This window comes from Rhincodon typus, chromosome 30, assembly GCF_021869965.1.
Source record: "Rhincodon typus isolate 14 chromosome 30, sRhiTyp1.1, whole genome shotgun sequence".
Taxonomy (NCBI): domain Eukaryota; kingdom Metazoa; phylum Chordata; class Chondrichthyes; order Orectolobiformes; family Rhincodontidae; genus Rhincodon; species Rhincodon typus.
In genome coordinates this window covers 35,820,459-35,840,485 of record NC_063361.1, presented here as the reverse complement: position 1 = coordinate 35,840,485, position 20,027 = coordinate 35,820,459, and the positions used below count along the sequence as shown (strand labels likewise).

The window sequence follows — 20,027 nt, the reverse complement described above, 5'->3', positions numbered from 1 at the left end:
TCCTCCTCTCCCTGCTCCTCTCTGTGCTGCTGCCTGCCTGGGACAGGATTTTTCTCTTGTCTGCTGATTTGTAGTGTAGTTTGCCAGTATCACCAGGATTGAGCTGGAATCTGGTTCTTTCCTGTCCAGTCAAATGGCAGGAGCTTGCCAGTGTCTGAGATGCACTTGAGTAAACCCTGCCTTACACTGCCTTGGATGTGCTCCGAACTTTCCGAAGTAGTTAAGGAATATGAGTAACTGAGCTGATTTTTGTTGCATTATCTGGCCATTTTCAGTAACACGTACTTTCTGATCTGTGTTTCAGATTGACTGGGGAAATGACGGGGTGTCTGGAGTGGATCAGTCAGGTGATATCGATTGGGGAATCACAGTAGAAGAGAGCACTGAGGTGAATCATTGTCGCTGTGCTCCTCCCACAGACCCTCCTGTCCTGAAATTTCTTCCTGCTGGTTTTATTGTGTTTTATTTTGTACCTTCTCCAAGGTGAACAACGAGGAGCAAGCTGCTGATGTGATCGACTGGGGAGAAGATACAAGTGCTGCTGTGGAAATTGACATTGTGCAGTCTGGGACTGAAGGTAATCTTGTACTTACATGGTCCTGTTGTATCTCTGAAAGGGTTGGCCCACTCCAGGACAAAGAAGGGAAGTTATGCAAGGAGTCAGAGAAAATGAGTGAGATTCTTAATGAGTATTTTGCATCAGTATTCACTGAGGAGAGGGACATAACGGATGTTGAGGTTAGGGATAGATGTTTGATTACTCTAGGTGAAGTCGGCATAAGGGGGGTGCGGGGGATGTGTTGGGTATTCTAAAAGGCATTAGGGTGGACAAGTCCTCAGGTCCGGATGAGATCTATCCCAGGTTACTGAGGGAAGCGAGAGAGGAAATAGCTGGGGCCTTAACAGATATCTTTGCAGCATCCTTGAGCATGGGTGAGGTCCCGGAGGACTGGAGAATTGCTAATGTTGTCCCCTTGTTTAAGAAGGGTAGCAAGGATAATCCCGGTAATTATAGACCGGTGACCCTGATGTCAGTGGTGGGGAAACTTCTGGAGAAGATACTGAGGGATAGGATCTATTTACATTTGGAAGAAAATGGGCTTATTAGTGATAGGCAGCATGGTTTTGTGCAGGGAAGGTCATGTCTTACCAACTTGATAGAATTCTTTGAGGAAGTGACAAAGTTGATAGATGAGGGAAGGGCTGTGGATGTCATATACATGGACTTCAGTAAGGCGTTTGATAAGGTTCCCCATGATAGGCTGATGGAGAAAGTGAAGTCACATGGGGTCCAGGGTGTATTAGCTAGATGGATAGAGAACTGGCTGGGCAAGAGGAGACAGAGAGTTGTAGTGGAAGGGAGTTTCTCAAAATGGAGAACTGTGACCAGTGGTGTTCCACAGGGATCCGTGTTGGGACCACTGTTGTTTGTGATATACATAAATGATCTGGAGAAAGGTATAGATGGTCTGATTAGCAAGTTTGCAGATGACACTAAGATTGTTGGAGTAGCAGATAGTGAAGGGGACTGTCGGAGAATGCAGCAGAATATAGATAGATTGGAGAGTTGGGCGGAGAAATGGCAGATGGAGTTCAATCCAGGCAAATGCGAGGTGATGCATTTTGGAAGATCCAATTCAAGAGCGAACTATATGGTAAATGGAAAAGCCGTGGGGAAAATTGATGCACAGAGAGATCTGGGTGTTCAGGTCCATTGCACCCTGAAGGTGACAACGCAGGTCGATAGAGTGGTCAAGAAGGCATACGGCATGCTTTCATTCATCGGACGGGGTACTGAGTACAAGAGTTGGCAGGTCATGTTACAGTTGTATAGGACTTTGGTTCGACCACGTTTGGAATACTGCGTACAGTTTTGGTCACCACCTTACTAAAAGGATGTGGATGCTTTGGAGAGGGTGCAGAGGAGGTTCACCAGGATGTTGCCTGGTATGGAGTGCGCTAGCTATGAAGAGAGGTTGAGTAGATTAGGATTATTTACATTAGAAAGACAGAGGTTGATGGGGGGGACCTGATTGAAGTCTACAAAATCATGAGAGGTATAGACAGGGTGGATAGCAAGAAGCTTTTTCCCAGAGTGGGGGACTCAATTACTAGGGGTCATGATTTCAAGGTGAGAGGAGAAAAGTTTAAGGAAGATATGCGTGGAAAGTTCTTTACGCAGAGGGTGGTGGGTGCCTGGAACGCATTGCCAGCGGAGGTGGTAGAGGCGGGCACGATAGCGTCATTTAAGATGTATCTAGACAGATACATGAATGGGCAGGGAGCAGAGGGATACAGATCCTTGGAAAATAGACGACAGGTTTAGATAGAGGATCTGGGATTCAGTTACAAACTGGTCACCTCATCTTGTAGATTGCAAAACATCTTTGAGGATCTATTGGTCTGAAAACATTAACTCTTTTTCTGTCTCCCCAGATGCTGTCAGACCTGCTGAGTTTCTCCAGCATTTTCTGTGTTTGTATCTCGACTGGCTTCAGTTTTCTCAATCAGGTGGCAGACTCAGTGAGGAGCATTTTTGCCTGAAGATCAGGGGCTGTGGCTTCGAGTCTCTCTGTAACTCATCTGACTCTCCCACCGTAGTAGTGAGGGAATGCTACACTGCCAGAGATGCTGCCTTTTAGATTAGGTGTTAAACCCAGCCCCTATCAAACCCACCATGTGGACATGAGAGTTGAGCAGGCAAGATTCCGGTATCCTGATCAATATTTATCCCTCAGCCAATACCCAGTGCAGATCATCGGCTTGTTTATCTCATTGCAGTGTGTGGCCATGACGTTCTCTGGGATATCCTGAGAATGTGAGAGGCACTACATAAATGCAAGGTTGCGCGTGATGGGGATTGTTCTTTTCTATTGCAGTTTAAATAAGAAGACACTAGGTGGCAGTGCTGCTCATGGAATAATGACTAGGTTAAGACTGCAGTTTACATTGAGACTTTCACACTATCTCATCCACACCATCTAAATATTCTTGATGAGACAACTGACCTGTCATCACTTAGCAGACATCATACTGAAAAGTAAGCGCGTAAATGTTATGTGTTGGACACATCATTCGTTCTGAGTCAAGTATTTGGATTCAGATAATTAAGGGTAATATTGAAATTCAACTCAATGCAATTTTTTAAAAATTACAAACTAATATTTTCTCTGGTAAACTTATGTTTTATGATTCAGGTGATGATGGAGTGGCAAAGGGGAATGATGCTCTAACTATCCTGGAAAACTTGGAAACCAGGAACCAGTTCATTAATGAACTCATGGAGGTAATTTTCAGCTGGAAATATAAATACCAGAAAAATGTTCAAAATACAATCCATAGAATAGATTCCCTACAGTGTGGAAACAAACCATTTGGCCCAACAAGTCCGCACTGACTCTCCAAAGAGCATTCCACCCAGGCTCACCACCCTGCCCTATCCCTGTAGCCCTGTATTTCCCATGCCCAGTCCACCTAACCTGCACATCTTTGGACAATGTTCAGGACTGGGCAGGCAAGTGGAACTGGCTCAGTTTGGGAAACTTGATCAGCATGGACGAGTAGAACCAAAGGGTCTGTTTCCGTGCTGTATGACTCTATGACTAAAAGGTATCACTGCGGTGAGTGTTAAACACTGGAGAGGTGTTTGAGCAAATTCTCGCCACAGTGTGGTGCCAGCGAGCACATTTTCTGTTAGAAAGGGTTACGGAGCTGAGGTGGGTTTGGTGCAGATCAATAATGATCTGATTGATGAATTCCAGAAAAGGTATGAGGGGTAGAATGACCTCTTCCTGTTCCTGTGCTCCAGTATATGAAAAAGTATCTGCCGTTGCACTGTGACACCCTTGAGTAAACACTTCATTGCTCCTTTGAAGTTACCATATCTATCCTTGTCCCGGTTCATCTCCATTTCCCCCTCCTCTTCAAATCTCCAATGGAGCTGCTAGTGGTGAGACAGAGTTTGGCAGCTTAACTGTGCACTTAACCCTTCAAACACATCTGCACCAGAAGTATTAATTCCAATAAAAATTTCTTATCGAAGCAAGATATTGCAGGTGCTGGAAATCTGAAATTAAAACAGAAACTGCTGGAGAAACTCAGCAGGTCTGGCAACATCTGTGGAGAGAAAGCAGAGTTTACGTATTGAGTCTGATTAGACTCTTTTTCAGGACTGATTCACTGTGAGAGCCCCTGGAGGGGAATGAGAACCGGATGCCCTTGGCTTATTAGGGTTCCTGATTCTGACTGCAGAATCTGGAGGAGCTATTTCCCGTCTAGAATGTGCAGGCCAGAGACAGAGAGAGAAGCTGGTGGCTGTGTTTATGATGTGGGCTTGGCATTGTACAGCTGATGCATTTACTGGCTGTTATGGCACTGCTGGTTATCACTGCAAGTGAGGGAAGTTTGTAGATTGCGTGGCACTTGTGCCATTGTAGCTGTGAACACTCGGTAGGTTTGTTTTTGTCCAGAACATCAGCCTGAAATGACTAGAGTTTTATTTTTCTTTTCAAATGTTTTTCCCATTTGATTGAAAGAAAGACTTGAATTTCTGTAGCGCCTTTCATGTCCACCAGACATCTCAAAGCATTTTACGCACAATGTGGTACGTTCAAAATGTTGTGCCGGAGCCAATTAGGACATGACAAGATCCGATAAATAGCTATGTGGCAGTGGGCAGACAATCTCTCTGTTGGGATGTTGACTGGAGGAGGAATCTAAAGTTAGCTCGTCTTTGCAATATTGCCATTGGATCTTTGGTGCAGAAGTGGCCTTAGTTTCAATTATCATCTGAAAGACAGCCTCACATATTTTAAGAGAGATTGATGAAAACTTTGTCCTTCTAAGTTGTTCTAATACATGACAATATAAAATAATATGTAACTGTGAGGCAGGAATAATCCGATAAAGCCTGAGGAAGGCTATTCTGTGTCCGCGACCAGTTCGCCTCTGACATTCAATGGAGACTCCTTTCATAATGCAACAGTTCAGTCATTGGGTAGTTATCAAGGGACATGGGAATAATGCAGGAAAATGTCCTTGAGCTGGAAGTGGGTTGGGATTCCATTGTGTTCCCCTTCATCCCTCCTGCTGCCAAGTGAATCATAGCAAAGTCTGGAATCTTTTTTGGAGCCTGGGATACTCCAGTCTTTGTACTGTGGCCTAGCGATGCCATTTCAATCAACTTATTGAGGCATATTGATCCGATACTCTCACTCCATTGATTATTGCTTCTGGAGTCTGATCTGTGGGGGAATCAGAGGAACAGACCTGCTCTCTCCAATCTCTGCAGTTCAGCATTTGCAAGAGTCCCCATTGGCAATTTGTTCCCACTTTGTAAGTGAGCTTTTCTGTCGACATCTGTCTTCAGCAGCTCGTTTCCTGATTGCATTTTTGATTTGTTGATCCCAGTTACAGGATTTCTTGAGCCAGAGACTTGTGGAGATGAATGAGGAAGCAGACATCCTCTCCATCAACCAGTTTCAGACAGCCCCAGCTATTGTCCAGAGTCAGGATGTCACCAAGGTTGTTGCCATGACAACGCTAGTGAAGGACCTCATCCAGAGACTGACCAATGTAAAGATGCGGCATCTCTTCATGATCCTTGCATCCCCCAGGTTTGGTGCTGGTTATAGTTCATCCACGGAATTTCATGTTGGTAATGTTAGTTTGCTCCCTTTTGGGAGGATGGAGGGAGAGGTGGTGTTACATAGGAACAGGAAGAGGCCATTCAGCCCTTTGAGCCTGTTCTGTTACTCAGTTGGATCTGTATTTCTGCTTCTGAATGTTGAATTTGACACACTGGCCTGCCCCATGGTTTAGCTGATAGGGCAGGGGTGTGTGTTTCTATGATTTAAACCTGTGTGCACTGTGCGCACTGTATCCGAACTGGAATGGCAATAAGTTGCTGACAGTTAAACCTAGATCCAGATGGCTGGGGTGTTGGGAGTAGAACAACAGCCAGACCACCCTCCTCTCTGTGATACAGGATGCACCCAAATCTGTCTGACGTCGGCTTGAAGTATTTTTAATCGACCTGTTTGAACATGTTTTTGCAAACATTTGGGGCAGTGGGACTTGAACCTGGACCTTCTGGTCCAGAGGTACCACTGTACCATAAAATCCCCGACATCAGCTTGAGGCTGGAATAAACTGAACTTCTGTTACACCATTAATCCATCTTGTAAATTATTTAATCTTTGTATAACTCCAGCATTGCTTCTCCCCCAGTTTATATTGTACTGTCCTAAACATTGCCAAATTTTATTAAGTTTTCTGATGATCTCCTGATGGCTCAGCCCATTATTATCACGTTAAACAGTACAACACCAATAACTGCGATAACTGCCTGAGGTCAGTGATGATGCTCTTCTGGCATCACTGAAGGAGAGGGCCCCCACCCCCCACCTCCAGCACTCCCTACCCTAGCCCCGGAGCTGGGTGGGGGATGTATGAGGCAGCAGGTTGGGGAGGAGATGGAAAGTTGTACTGTGAGGGTACGGTACATTGTGTGTATCTAATGGTGCTGCTGCTTCACTGCTGCAGGTACATAGACCGTGTGACTGAGCTCCTGCAACAGAAGCTGAAACAAGCAGGCACTGTGGGAGAAAAGCAGCATCTGATGGTCAAGAAGCGACAACAATCTCTGGAGGAGCAAGCTGCCCTTGAACCCAAACTGGACCTTCTAATCCAGCAAACCAAAGAGCTTCGCAAGCTAGTAAGTGACTCCCTCAAGCCCACACGTTGTTTGAAATTCCACTGAGTGACGTTCACATGAAAAATGTAAATTGTTTGTTGCAGTCTCTATTCCCATCAGTGAGAGAGCATTTGATTTCCACATTCAGATCATTAGAGTGTGTTTTGGAGTCAGTGATGTCCTGTCACTGTTCCCATTGCAGAAAATACAGCACTCAGTTTGTACATAGCAAGCTCCCAGAAACTGCATTCCAATAATTATCAGACTGTTGTTATGTTGGTTTGGTTGAAAAACGCTGGGGAGACGTGTCCTGCTCTTCATCCATTAAAACCAGGGTATGTGTCATTCTTACCATTTCAAAGGACAAATGTGGGCTTAGTCTAATGTCTCAACTTTAACAGCACAGTGTTTCCTCATTACGGGTCAGTGCTGCGGGAGCGCCGCACTGTCGGAGGGTCAGTGCTGCGGGAGCGCCGCACTGTCGGAGGGTCAGTGCTGCCGGAGGGTCAGTGCTGCGGGAGCGCCGCACTGTCGGAGGTGCTGTTTGTCTGATGAAATCAGATACTTTTTGTAGGTTTATATAAAACGTTCTGCTGCATTGTTTGTAAACAGAGCAGTGAGGTCTTTTCTGGTATTTATCTATCTGTCAGCATCATAATATCAGATTGTATCATTAAGATATTCAGTGGTGTGATGGCTACTTTAAATCGAGTTGACATTTATTGGGCTGGACGAGTCCTCCAATGATAGAGGATCCCAGTTCTGGTTGCATATGTCTTTCTGTGCTGGGTTCACATTGTGTCGGGAAATGGAGTCATCACCCTGGCGTTGACTTCATTTGCCATTGACTGCTGACTCTGTTTCTCCTCACAGCCGGGTCATGGAGCCACAGATCGGCTCGGCCCTTCATGGTTCAGGAGGTGTACAGCTGAGCAGTCTGTAGTTTTCTCCTCCTGCTCAACGGTATCGATGCTCTGTGCTTTATCATATTCTCATAATACTTCTGGTAGGAGTCTGCTAAAATGGGCAGCCAATTTCCTACATTAAAACAGCAAGTACTCTGACATATGTCATTGGCTGTGGGATATCTGATGGCTCTGATAAGGTTCTATATAAATGCAAGCCTATCTCTTTTTTCTCTTTCACTGCTATTGAGTGTTGTCATGTGACAGATCCCGTGTGTGAGCCTGTGGCTGTGTCAGTGTCTGACTGTGTGTGAGAGCCTTTGGCTGTGTCAGTGTCTGACTGTGTGTGTGAGCCTGAGACTGTTATCACTGTCTGACTGTGTGTGTGAGCCTGTGGCTGTATTAGTGTCTGACTGTGTGCCTGAGCCTGTGGCTGTGTCAGTGTCTGACTGTGTGTGTGAGCCTGTGGCTGCATTAGTGTCTGACTCGGTGTGGGTGGGTTTGCTCTCAGTTGTTTTGCTCCGTTATCTCTTTCAGATTGAGGCCGATATCTCCAAACGGTACCAGAACCGCCAGGTGCACCTGATGGGGGTCATTGTCTAATGATGAGTTGCTTGGTGCCTGGGTCCCGTGGACGCTCCTGCTCACCCTGAATTCGCTGGTACTTGCTTGTGAACTTTCTGCTCACACCAAAGACTGAAAATATTACTGAGGATTTAAAATGAAAACGAATGAAATGAAGACCCTAATCTCCGATCACTAGTGTACTTTCGGAACTGTGAGGTGTTTAAAGACTGAAATTCGCTGTGTCATGGAGACATGGAAGGGAAAGATTTTTAAAGCCCTCAAGTATTACTGATATACAAGGAGGTTTATATTTGTTAACATTTTGTTACTGAATAAATTGCAATTTCTCCCTGTGAGGACTAACTGTTTAACTCAGTTTTAAATTATAGTCCTCATTGACTGTCACTGATTAATATTTACACTGTGAAGGGCAGCCTGTGACTCAAAAAATTGGCCACATTTAGGGGCCACAGCTCAGTTTCTGAATCCCCAGTTGAATCAGCTTGTGGAGCTGTGATATCAGTGTACACTGCTGCATGATGTATACAAACATGCAGATCCCACACACAAACCTCTGCACATGGACTTACTCGGAGACACTTGCGTAGAAGGGTTGTTTGTTCTGTACTCTGCCGTTCACTGGCAACATCACTAATTATTAAACCTAATAATAAATTACTATTTAAATGAAGAGCCACTCCTTCCCGATTGTTATTACATCTCAGACACAGGTGGAGTTGTGTATGCTGCACTCAATCATTTATGTATCTGTGGTGAATCCAGCCAGAGTACACTTCTTTTACTGTCTGTCTTTGGTATTGCAGCTTGAAAACAGGCTGATACTAGAATTTCAGTGACCTGTGATAATCAGCATGTGACACACTTACATCACCTCCATTAAAGTGTGAACATAGCCAACAAACAAGAACTGTTGCATCTAGCAAGAGAGCTGAATTCCACCAGGGGCAGTGCTGGAGGCTACAAGGGGGCAATTCGATCATCACACAACTGTAGAACTTCACAAATACAGGACACTTCTGAAGCACAGGGTATGTTCTGGAAAGTGGACAAAGTTGGTTTGACGATGGATGTAACCAGTCTGCCTGTTTCCTCTTGAGACCTGCTATATACTCCCTGAAGTTGCCCCTCATCTGCACAGCTCCAATGTTAATATTACACCCCCTTGTGGACAGCCCACTATTGAAAGTAATTTCCATCTACCCTATCAAGCCCTTTTGAAAGTCTCAAACACCTTGGTATGATCACTGTCAATCTCCTATCCTGAAGGGTACACAACAACAGCATCAACTTTTGTGTTTACACAGTGCCTTCAAAGTTGCAAATGCATCCCCCCTAGTGTTTATCATGAATATTATCATTAAAAACATTCTGACACTCAGCCAGTCTGGACAATGCTTTCCCCAAGGCTTACCAAAAGCTTGGTTAGAGAGAGATATTGAGGGGAAAGGGGATTGGGGAGGGTACCAGGGAAAAGGTAGTGATGCTCCTCTGATGCTGCCTGGCCTGCTGTGTGCCTCCAGCTCCACACGGTGTTATCTCTGACTCCAGCATCTGCAGTTCTTACTATCCTTGTGTCATGTGAATGTGAAAGGGAACTTATCATCCTGTTGAGCTTCTCTGGGAATCAGTGTCGTTGTATCTATCCTCGTCACGATTGTAATCTATTGTCCAACTTCCTATTTTATCTCTTTCCTCCTTTTTCCTTTTCTGTTATAGAGTCATACAGTACAGAAACACACCCTTCAGCCCAACTCATTTGCGCTGACCAGGTATCCTAATCTGACCTAGTCCCATTTGCCAGCATTTGGCCCATATCCTTCTAAACCCTTCCTATTCAAATACCCATCCAGGTGCCTTCTAACTGTTGTAATTGTACCCACCTCCACCACTTCCTCTGGCAGCTCCTTTAACATCACCCTGTTTCACAGACATGCCCCACCCTCAGGACTGAGGTTGGATTAGGTTTGCTAGTTCTGGATGGGCACATCACTGGAGCTTTCATTCCATGACTCCTTCCCTCTATCAGTCCCAGCATGGGTTTGTCTGTTCAGATCTGTTCAGGCTGCACTTTGAGGTAACGCACTAAGTATCGTTGATTCAGGCTGTATACATTCTGTATTCAGACTGGGCACCTCTTCCTTCAGCTGCTCTCATTCCAACCTTCCAGCAGAGACCCTGTCACATTAGGACTGAGATGACACCTTACGTGAGAAGCTCACCTCCACAATGATCAAACCCTATCTCTACACCACCATCGGTCACCCAACAATTGTCCCAACTACCATTACTGCACCTCCTGGTGCCTGCTGCCTGTATCAGTACATGGTACAGGGTAAGAGTTATATGAGACAGTTTGCTGTCACCAGTCCTCCTATGTTTGTATGGTTGCTAAGATCCATAAGACCATTAGCAATAGGAACAGGAGTAGGCCATTCAGCCCCTTGAGTCTGCTGTGCCATTCAGTAGGATCATGGCTGACCTGACTGACATTCCTTACAACCAGTCAGTACAGTGTGGAGCTGGAGGAACAGGAAATGACCTTTCAGGTTTACACCCTTCGTCAGGACTGGGGAGGGGGAAGGGGGTTGGGAAATAGAGCGAAGGGTGGGGCTGGGGAAGGTAGGTGGGATGGTGATAGGTGAGTGCAGGTAGGCAGTGGTGGGGATTGGTCAGTGGGTTGGGAGGAGCAGATAGGTGGGAGAGAAGATGGACAGGTTGTGTCAGGTCAAGGAGGTGGGGACGATAGGGAGGGTTGGACATGGGATGAGGCCAGGGCTGGGGAGAATTTGAAACTAGTGAATTCTATGTTGAGGCCATTGGGCTGTAGGCTCCCGAGGTGGAATATAAGGTGTTGCTCCTCCAGTTTGCGGGTGGTGTCACTGTGACACTGGAGGAGGCCCAGGATGGACATGTCATCCAGGGAGTGGGAGAGGGAGTTAAAATGGTTGACGATCGGAAGGGTTGTCGTTTGTCGTGAACAGAACATGGATGCTGCATGAAACGGTCCCCGAGTCTGAGCTTCGTCTCAACTATGTAGCAGCGGCCACATCGGGAACAACAGATACAGTAGATCACATTGATGGATGTGCAGGTGAACCTCTGTCTGATATGGAAAGTTTGTTGGGTGCCTTGGATGGAGACGAGGGCGGAGGTGTAGTGGCAGGTGTAGCACCTCCTGCGGTTGCAGGGAAAGGTGCTGGGTGTGAGTGGTCCCTACGAAAGGCAGATAGGGGTGGGAAGGGAAATTTGATGGTGGGGTCGGATTGTAGGTGGCGGAAAAGCCAGAGGATGATGCACTGGATGTGGAGGCTGGTGGAGTGATATGTGAACACTGTGTGCAAATCTGGCCTCCCTGCTATAGGAAGGTTGTTGTGAAACTTGAAAGAGTTCAGAAAAGATTTACAAGGATGTTGCCAGCTTTGGAGGGTTTGAGCCATAGGGAGAGGCTAAATAGGCTGGGACTATTTTTCCTGGAGTGTTGGAGGCTGAGGGGTGACCTTATAGAGGTTTGTAAAATCATAAGATACATGGATAGGTTAAATAGACAAGGTCTTTTGCCCAGGATGGGGGAGTCCAAAATAGAAGGCATTGGTTTAAGGTGAGAGGAGAAAGATTTAAAGGGGACCTGAGGGGTAACTTTTTCACACAGAGGGTGGTGCGTGTATGGAATGAGCTGCCAGAGGAAGTGGTGGAGGCTGGTACAATTATAACATTTAAAAGGCATTTGGATGGGTATATGAATAGGAAGGGTTTAGAGGGATATAGGCCAAATGCTGGTAAATGGGACCAGATTAATTTAGGATATCTGGTCGGCATGGAAGAGTTGGACCAAAGGGTCTATTTCTATGATGTATATCTCTATGACTCTATGACGTCGACTTTCCCTGATATCCTTGGTTCCCTGACTGGTCAAGAACCTACTTATCTGAGCCTTAAATATACACAAGGACTCTGCCCCACCCAGCTGTTTGTGGCAATGACTTACAAAGGCTCTCAATCTCAATCTCAATAGAGGGTATAAGTTTAAGGTGAGAGGGGACAGATTTAAAAGCGACCTGAGGGGCAACCTTTTCACACAGAGAATGGTGCGTGTATGGAATGAGCTGCCAGAAGAAATTACCCCTCATCTCAGTCTTAAAATGGCAGCCTTTTATTCTGAGACTATACCCTCTGGTCCTAGGCTCTCCCATTAGGGGAAACATCCTCTCAGCATTTACCCTGTCAAGCCCCTGTAGAGCCCTATATGTTTCAATGAGATCACCTCCCATTCTTCTAAAATCAGTTGTACGGTTAAGAAAATCAAGGAATTTAAAAACAATGATAACTTGCATTTATATCACAGCTTGATGATAAAATAAGATGTAGGAATAGAATTAGACCATTTGGCCCATCAAATTTGCTCTGCGATTTGATCATGGCTGATATGTTTCTTAATCCAGCCTTCTCCCCATAAACACTTGATCCCTTACTAATCAAGAATCTATCTGTTTCTATCTTAAATACACTGATTGACTTGGCTCTATACCCCTCTATAGCAATGAGTTCCACAGACTCACTATCCTCTTGTTGTAGAAATTCCTCCTCATCTCAGTTCTCAAGGGTCATCCTTTCACCCTGAGGCAGTACCCTCAGGTCCTAGTCTCTCCTACTTGTGGAAACATCTTCTCCACATCCACTCTATCCAGGCCTCTCAGTGTTCTGTAAGTTTCAATCAGGTCCTCCCTCATCCTTCTTAAACTCCATCAAGTACTGACCCAGAGTCCTCAACTGTTCCTCATTTGACAAGCCCTTCATCCCTGGGATCATTACTGTAAGCCTAATGTGGTAAAATGTCCCAAATATTTCAGAGGAGTGCTATCAGAGAAAAGATTGACACCAACTCCTTACAGAAATATTAGGACAGTGATTAAAGCCTTGGTCAAAGAGGTACATTTTAAGGGCTGTTGATGGCACAGTGAGAAAATCACTAAATTAGTCCACCAGAGGCCAGGCTAATGTTCTGGGGAACAAAAAACAGTAGTTGCTGGGAAAGGTCAGCAGGTCTGGCAGCATCTGTGAAGAAAAAAATCAGAGTTAATGTTTCAGGTCCGATGACCCTTCCTCAGAACTGATAGTGGCTGGGAAAACGTCATAAAAACCGATATTTTCCAGCTACCGTCAGTTCTGAGGAAGGGTCACCGAACTCAAAACGTTAACTTTGATTTTTTTCTTCACGGATACTGCCAGACCTGCTGAGCTTTTCCAGCAACTTCTGTTTTTGTTCCTGATTTACAGCATCCACAGTTCTTTCGTTTTTTTAATGTTCTGGGGACATGGGTCCAAATTTCACTGTGGCAACGGGTGGAATTCAAATTAAGTAAATAAAATGTGAAACATAAAGTATGTCTTTGTGATGGTGACCATGAAAAAAACCAAAACACCACTAATTGTTGTAAAAACCCATCTGGTTCAGTAACATCCCATCCTTAACCTGGTCAGGCCTACACATGACTCCAGACCCACAACAATGCAGCTGATTCTTAACTGCCCTCTGAAATGGTTCCAGCAAGCTCCTCAACTGAAGTTGTGGATAGGGATGGGCAACAAGCTCTGGATGAAAGAGGGAGAGGTTGATTGTGGGAACTGTGGAGGTCATGGTAACTCGACTGCCACTGGACTCTCAATGAAAACTGGGGATGGACAAGAGGTCAGAAATGGAGGAGCACTGAGATTCTAGAGAGCTACTGACTACAGAGAAAATAAATGAGGCCAGACAGGGATTTGAACTCAAGAGGGAGGATTTTAAAATCTGGACATTGCTTCACCATGTGAGTCAGTGTACACAAGGGCATTGGGTGAATGAGTTTTGGTGTGGGTTAGGATTCTGGGTAATGAGACACAAAAATATCCAAATATCCACTTCACACATTGCCAAGTTTAATGTACTCCTGCAATTACAATTCACCAAATCTGTTAGCTTAATAACCAATCCTGACAGACTGTCGCAGAGGTCAAAAACAGGGTGCTTTATATTCAGGGTAGCAAGTACTTTAATTTAATTGAAAATTGATTGTCGGGGGGAAGTTATTAAGGGTGATTACTGTCTTGAGAGTGTGGTGATTGGATTTATGCAAATGAGTGAGTTCTCCAGGTATGTTACTGCACAGCACAGAACCTTGTATAATTAGGTAGTAGGTATAACCAGTTACCGTGGTTACTTTTTAATTTAATGTTGCACTGTGGCAGTATAACACTTCTGGGAAACATTAATTGTTAGGGATGTCAGAGTGAGTTTTACTACTTTGAACTCAGGGGGCTGTGAATATCCTTTATTTTATTAATTATGATTGCTGGCTGAATCATTTTGCTTTAAGACTGCAAAAAGTTATTCTAAGCAGTAGTACTCACTTCTGAGGAGTGGGGGTGGATGGACACAGAGGTGTGTGGGGGTGGCTGGTACTTTTTAAACACTGTTCAAACCTATACACACCTCCAATGTGTTCGCTCACTGCTTGGCTGCATGCAGAATCTGACAGCACAGGAAGATCCCAGGATCAATCATCCCGATCTTTGCTGGGTTAGCGCAGGAAATAGTAAAGGGTGCATCAATTAATTTCAGCAGGAGGAGGAGGAGGAGGAAGAAGAATGAAAGACCTGCATTTATAAAACACTTATCTAGCGCAGAAACACATTAAACAATTTTCACACAGCAAGCTCCAACACCAAGCAATGCTGTAAATGCTCAGATAATTTGTGCAGGAGATGTTTATTAAAAATACACAGAACCCCCACCCCCTGTTTTCCGTCAAGTGCCAAAAGGTTTTCACAATGGGCTTCAATTTATCATGGAATTTGATCATCAGCCCTTACAGCGTTGCACCTCATCTAGAGACACCGGGAGTGTCAGTCTTGTTTGAGCTGAAGTCTCTGGAAGATGCCTTGAAACTGGAAGAGTAATTGAGAGTACTGTTCACTGACCCATGACACAGGACAGCACCAGGTTCAGCTGTGATAGCCCTGTCGTTCAATAGATTCTCAGATGATGAACAGGAAGTTGCAAAAGTACCAAAGGCTGGTTAGTCTTCATGTAATTGGATAAACCGCACTGTTGGAGGGTCAGTACTGAAGGAGCGCCGCACTGTTGGAGGGTCAGTGCTGAGGGAGCGCCGCACTGTCGGAGGATCAGTGCTGAGGGTGTGCTGCAGTGTCGGAGGGTCAGTGATGAGGGAGCACTGCACAGTTGGAGGGTCAGTGCTGAGGGAGCACCGCACTGTCGGAGGGTCAGTGCTGAGGGAGCGCCACATTGTCGGAGGGTCGGTGCTGAGGGAGCGCCACACTGTTGGCGGGTCAGTACTGAGGGAGCGCTGCACTGTCGGAGGTCAGTGCTGAGGGAGCGCCGCACTGTCGGAGGGTCAGTGCTGAGGGAGCGCCGCACTGTCGGAGGGTCAGTGCTGAGGGAGTGCTATATTGTCAGAAGGTCAGTAGTGAGTGTCAGCTGCAGTCGGAGGGTCTGTCATAAGGGAACACTGCACTGTGAAGGGGGCTGGGGGTGTAATGCTGAGAGAAAGTAGCACTGTCAGAGGGGTAGTGCTGTACTGTTGGAGGGTCAGAACAGAGGGAGTGCCGCACTGTCACAGGAACAGTCCTGATCCAAAACGTCAGCTTTCCTGCTCCTCTGATGCTGCCTGGCCTGCTGTGTTCCTCCAGCTCCACGCTGTGTTATCTCTGACTCCAGCATCGGCAGTTCTTACTATCTCATTAAATGAAATGCATTGCTTGAAAATGGTGAAAGCAGATTCAATTGTTTCATAAGGGAATCAGATAAATACAGGAAAGGGAAAAATGTGCAGATATTTATGGAAAGTCAAAATAATTTGTTAACGCTTTCAAAGAGCCAGAATAGTCACGGTGGGTCAAATAGCCTTTGTTCTGTATCATTCTGTGATGTCCCATACGTAAAGCAAGGCTTTCCCTGTGCTCTACCAGTAGATGGGCCACGGACCACAGACTGAAACTTGAGGAAGGTTGTTAGTGGGGACATGGAATTGTTACAGGACACAGGAAATATTCAATATTCAAAAAGGGAGGTGGAGAGAAAACAGGGAATTATAGATCGGTGAGCCTAACATCGGTAGTAGGGAAAGTTCTTGAATTCATTTTCAAGGAGTTTATAGCAGAGCATTTAGAAATCAGTGGCAGGATCAGACAGAGTCAGCATGGATTCATGAAGGGGAAATCATGTTTGACAAATCTGTTGGAATTCTATGAAGATACAACGAGTAGAGTTGACAAGGGAGAGCCAGTTGATGTAATATATTTGAACTTTAAGAAAGTGTTTGACAAAGTCCCACATAAGAGATTAATGTGCAAGATGAAAATGCCTGGGACTGGGGTAAGTGTATTGAGATGGATAGGAAACTGATTGGCAGAGAGGAAACAAAGAGTAGGAATTAATGGGTCCTTTTCACATTGACAGGCAGTAACTAGTGGGGTGCCACAGGGATCAATGCTAAGACCCCAGCTATTCATAATATATATTAATGATGGCGGAACAAAATGTAACATCTCCAGGTTTGCAGACGATACCAAGGTGGGTGGGAAGGTGAACTGTGACAAGGATGCAGAGATCCTTCAGCATGATCTGGACAGGTTGGGTGAGTGGGCATATTAATGGCAGATGCAGTATAATTTGGATAAATGTGAGGGTATTCACTTTGGAAGCAAAAATAAAAAGGCAGATTACTACCTGAATGGCTGTAAAATGGGAGAGGGGAGTGTGCAGCGGGACCTGGGTGTCCTTGTGCACCAGTTGCTGACGGTAAGCATGTGGGTGCAGCAGGTGGTAAAGAAGGTAAATGGTATGTTGGCCTTCATTGTGAGAGGTTTCGAGTACAGGAGCAGGGATGTGTCATTGCAGTTATACAGGGCCTTGGTGAGGCCACACCTAGAATATTGTGTGCAGTTTTGGTCTTCCTTTTCTGAGGAAGGATGCTCTTGCTCTCAAGGGAGTGCAGCAAAGGTTTACCAGGCTCCCTCAGCACTGACCCTCCAACAGTGCAGCACTCCCTCAGCGCTGACCTTCCAACAGTGCGGCCCTCCCTCAGCACTACACCAAGGTGTCAGCCTAATGTTCTCAGCTTCATTTTGTGCAGTGGGAGTTGAACATTACCAACTTCTACCTCAGTGAGAACAGAAGTCGTGTGGAACCTGATTGAGGGTGTGGGAGAAGAGGACACAGTTTGTAAGCAGTGAGTTGTTATGGTCTGGACAAGATGCCTGAAAGGGCAGGGATAGAAGATTCAATCAGAACTTCTAAAAGAGAATTGGACAAACAGTTAAAAAGGACATCTTTGCAGGAGAAAGTGGGAAATGAGCAGGGGAAGGGGTTCTAATTGAACAGCATTGTCACTGGACTGTATTGGGCACAATGGGCTGAATGGTCTCTTCCTGAGCTTTATGAATCTCCTTGCTGTCCCTGATATAAGATTATTCTGTCTCTTCAGCAGCGCTCCATTGGGATTTTCATCCCATGTGCTAGTGAGAGAGAAAGGAGTGAGCAGTGGCCCCAGGAAACCTCTTTACTTTTAGTTGGGGTTAAAACACTGAAATTTCAAGATGGTGTTTGAGCTGGTATCATTTCAAATGCTGTGGGCCTTCCGCTTCATTCTCTCTCCATGCTCTTCCTTCCCTCATTTAGCAAATAAACAATCTCCGTATTTTGCCTCTACCTGCTGCAGTTACAGGTATCCTGTGAGCAGCGCTGATAATTTGATTTTAATTTCATAGAAGACTGGTTGATTCATGACTTGTCAGGCCGGAGCTTGACTCATGTAATGGGATTGCCTTCAGAATGAAAAGTGAAATGACATGTCTCATTATTCCATCCGCTTGTTATCAGCACTGTAGTGAGGACAGGGGACTCTGTGAGCTGGGGAGGTACATTGACACAAGAGTGATGGCCCAAATTAATCACCAGACCTGGAGAACAGGGGGTGGGAGGCTCTGTACTTTCACCAGGGAAATGTTAAAGGAGTTATGAACTGTTTACAATGTTTGCTATCAGTTAATGTCGCCCCATCCACACCCTGAAAATAGTGCTGTGGAAATTCATTTGTCAAACTTCCTGCAGGCTATACTTGTTCCAGTCTAAAAGGACAAATGCTAATGGGTGAGCGTAAAAAGAGAATAGAAGGTGGTATGCAAATTGGCGTTTAATCTGTTTATGCAGCTGGACTTCAGGGAATACTGTATGTTCTTGCTGATTATCAGACGGGTTAATTCTTGTGTTAAAAAAAAATTCCTCTGTAGAAAATAAATGATTACCAGTGTCAGCTTGCACAGAGTGACAGAGGCGTCGGTGAGAGATACACAGATATTCTGTTTGTCTGTGGGATACAGGTTTGGGGCACGGCGAGGAATAGAGAACCCTAACTCTGTCTCTAAGATACAAATCCAGCCCAATGATGACAGCTCATAATTTAAAACATTAACTCTCTTTTTATCTCCACAGATGCGGCCAGATCTGCGACATAGTTCCAGCATTTTTCATTTTTACTCCAAGCTTTCTTTTTTTAATTCACTGATGGGATGTGGGCATCTCTGGCTGGGCCAGCATTTCTTGCCCATCCCTAATTGCCCTTGAGAAGGTGGTGGTGAGCTGCCTTCCTGGACCATGATGTAGGTTACACCTACAGAGTTGTTGGGGAGGAAATCCCAGGATTTTGACCCAGAGACATTGAAGGAACGGCGATCTATTTGTTCCTCAGATGGTGTGAGACCTGCATCTGTTACCCTTGTCCTTTGTACCAGCAGAGACCATGGGTTTGGAAGGTGCTGACAAAGGAGCCTTGGCAAATTGCTGAAGTGTATCTTATCGATGGTCCAGACTGTAGTCACTGTGCGACTGTGGTGGAGGGTGTGGATGGTTAAGATGATAAACATGGTGCCAATTAAGAACGCAGCTTAGTTCTGTAAATGCCACCTGATAGCACCGTCAACAACCCTGGTTGAAAGTAGACTAATGAGAATGTAATAGATTGGATTGGTCCTGGCTGCCCATGGGCAATTTTCCATGTTTTCAGTTGTTGTGACTGTGGTGAAACAGCTTGACTTGGGCCATAGCTTGTTCTGGAGCACTTTTCTCTTGAAATGATCATCTGACCAAGAAAGAGGAATCTGAGACCATTTCACTCTGATTGGACATGACATTGGCAAGTGTAACATTTCTGCATTAGAGTTAAAATCCAGTTTAACAAAATGTGGGATTCTTGGCTAAGCATGCAGCTCTTGGGACTGAGAAACAGCCGGAGACAGTCCAGCAGAAAACAAAGCCTGCTTTTATTAGCAATTTCTGCATATTTTTGTCAATTCTTCTTACAGCTTCATCTACTGGTGTTATTCTGTATAGCACCTTCAAGTGAATACTATCTACACATTCCTCTTTCAACATATTGCAATGCTACACACAAGCAGATGAAGAACAATTTTTTTGTAAATTCCTAAGTAGGACAGTACACTTCCTGACCTTCCAGGACTGGGCTGAAGTAGCCAATAATTGAAGATTAATCTTTTTTGCGGGACGACCGAAGAGAAAAGTTGTAGAGGTTTAAAATGGTAAAATGAGAACTGTAGCAACCTCCTGTGTTATCACTCAATGTGTACTGTGATTCAATCATTCTGGATTCACAAGAATGGGCACCATCTGAAAGTTCCTGTCAAAGGTACCCACAGTGTTATAACTTGGAAATCTATTGCCATCCCTTCATTGTTTTTGATTCAAAATCCTGGAATCCTGAATGTAACAATATTGTATCCTAACCAGATGAACTGCACGTGGCTAAAGAAGTGGCCTTTTGCCCTCA

The 20,027-nt window shown here is 45.1% G+C and overlaps 1 protein-coding gene across 1 annotated transcript in view; it reads left to right on the top strand.

Annotated features, from left to right (window-relative positions):
- LOC109921983 (CDK5 regulatory subunit-associated protein 3) overlaps positions 1 to 8,857 on the top strand; it is a 14,584-nt gene extending 5,727 nt beyond the window's left edge. The window contains exons 3-8 of the mRNA XM_048614567.1: positions 305 to 388; positions 484 to 577; positions 3,198 to 3,286; positions 5,410 to 5,615; positions 6,544 to 6,715; positions 8,137 to 8,857. Of these exons, the coding sequence (XP_048470524.1) occupies positions 305 to 388; positions 484 to 577; positions 3,198 to 3,286; positions 5,410 to 5,615; positions 6,544 to 6,715; positions 8,137 to 8,202 (711 nt within the window). The 3' untranslated portion in view covers positions 8,203 to 8,857. The remainder of the gene's footprint in view (positions 1 to 304; positions 389 to 483; positions 578 to 3,197; positions 3,287 to 5,409; positions 5,616 to 6,543; positions 6,716 to 8,136) is intronic.
- Positions 8,858 to 20,027: the final 11,170 nt, after the last annotated feature.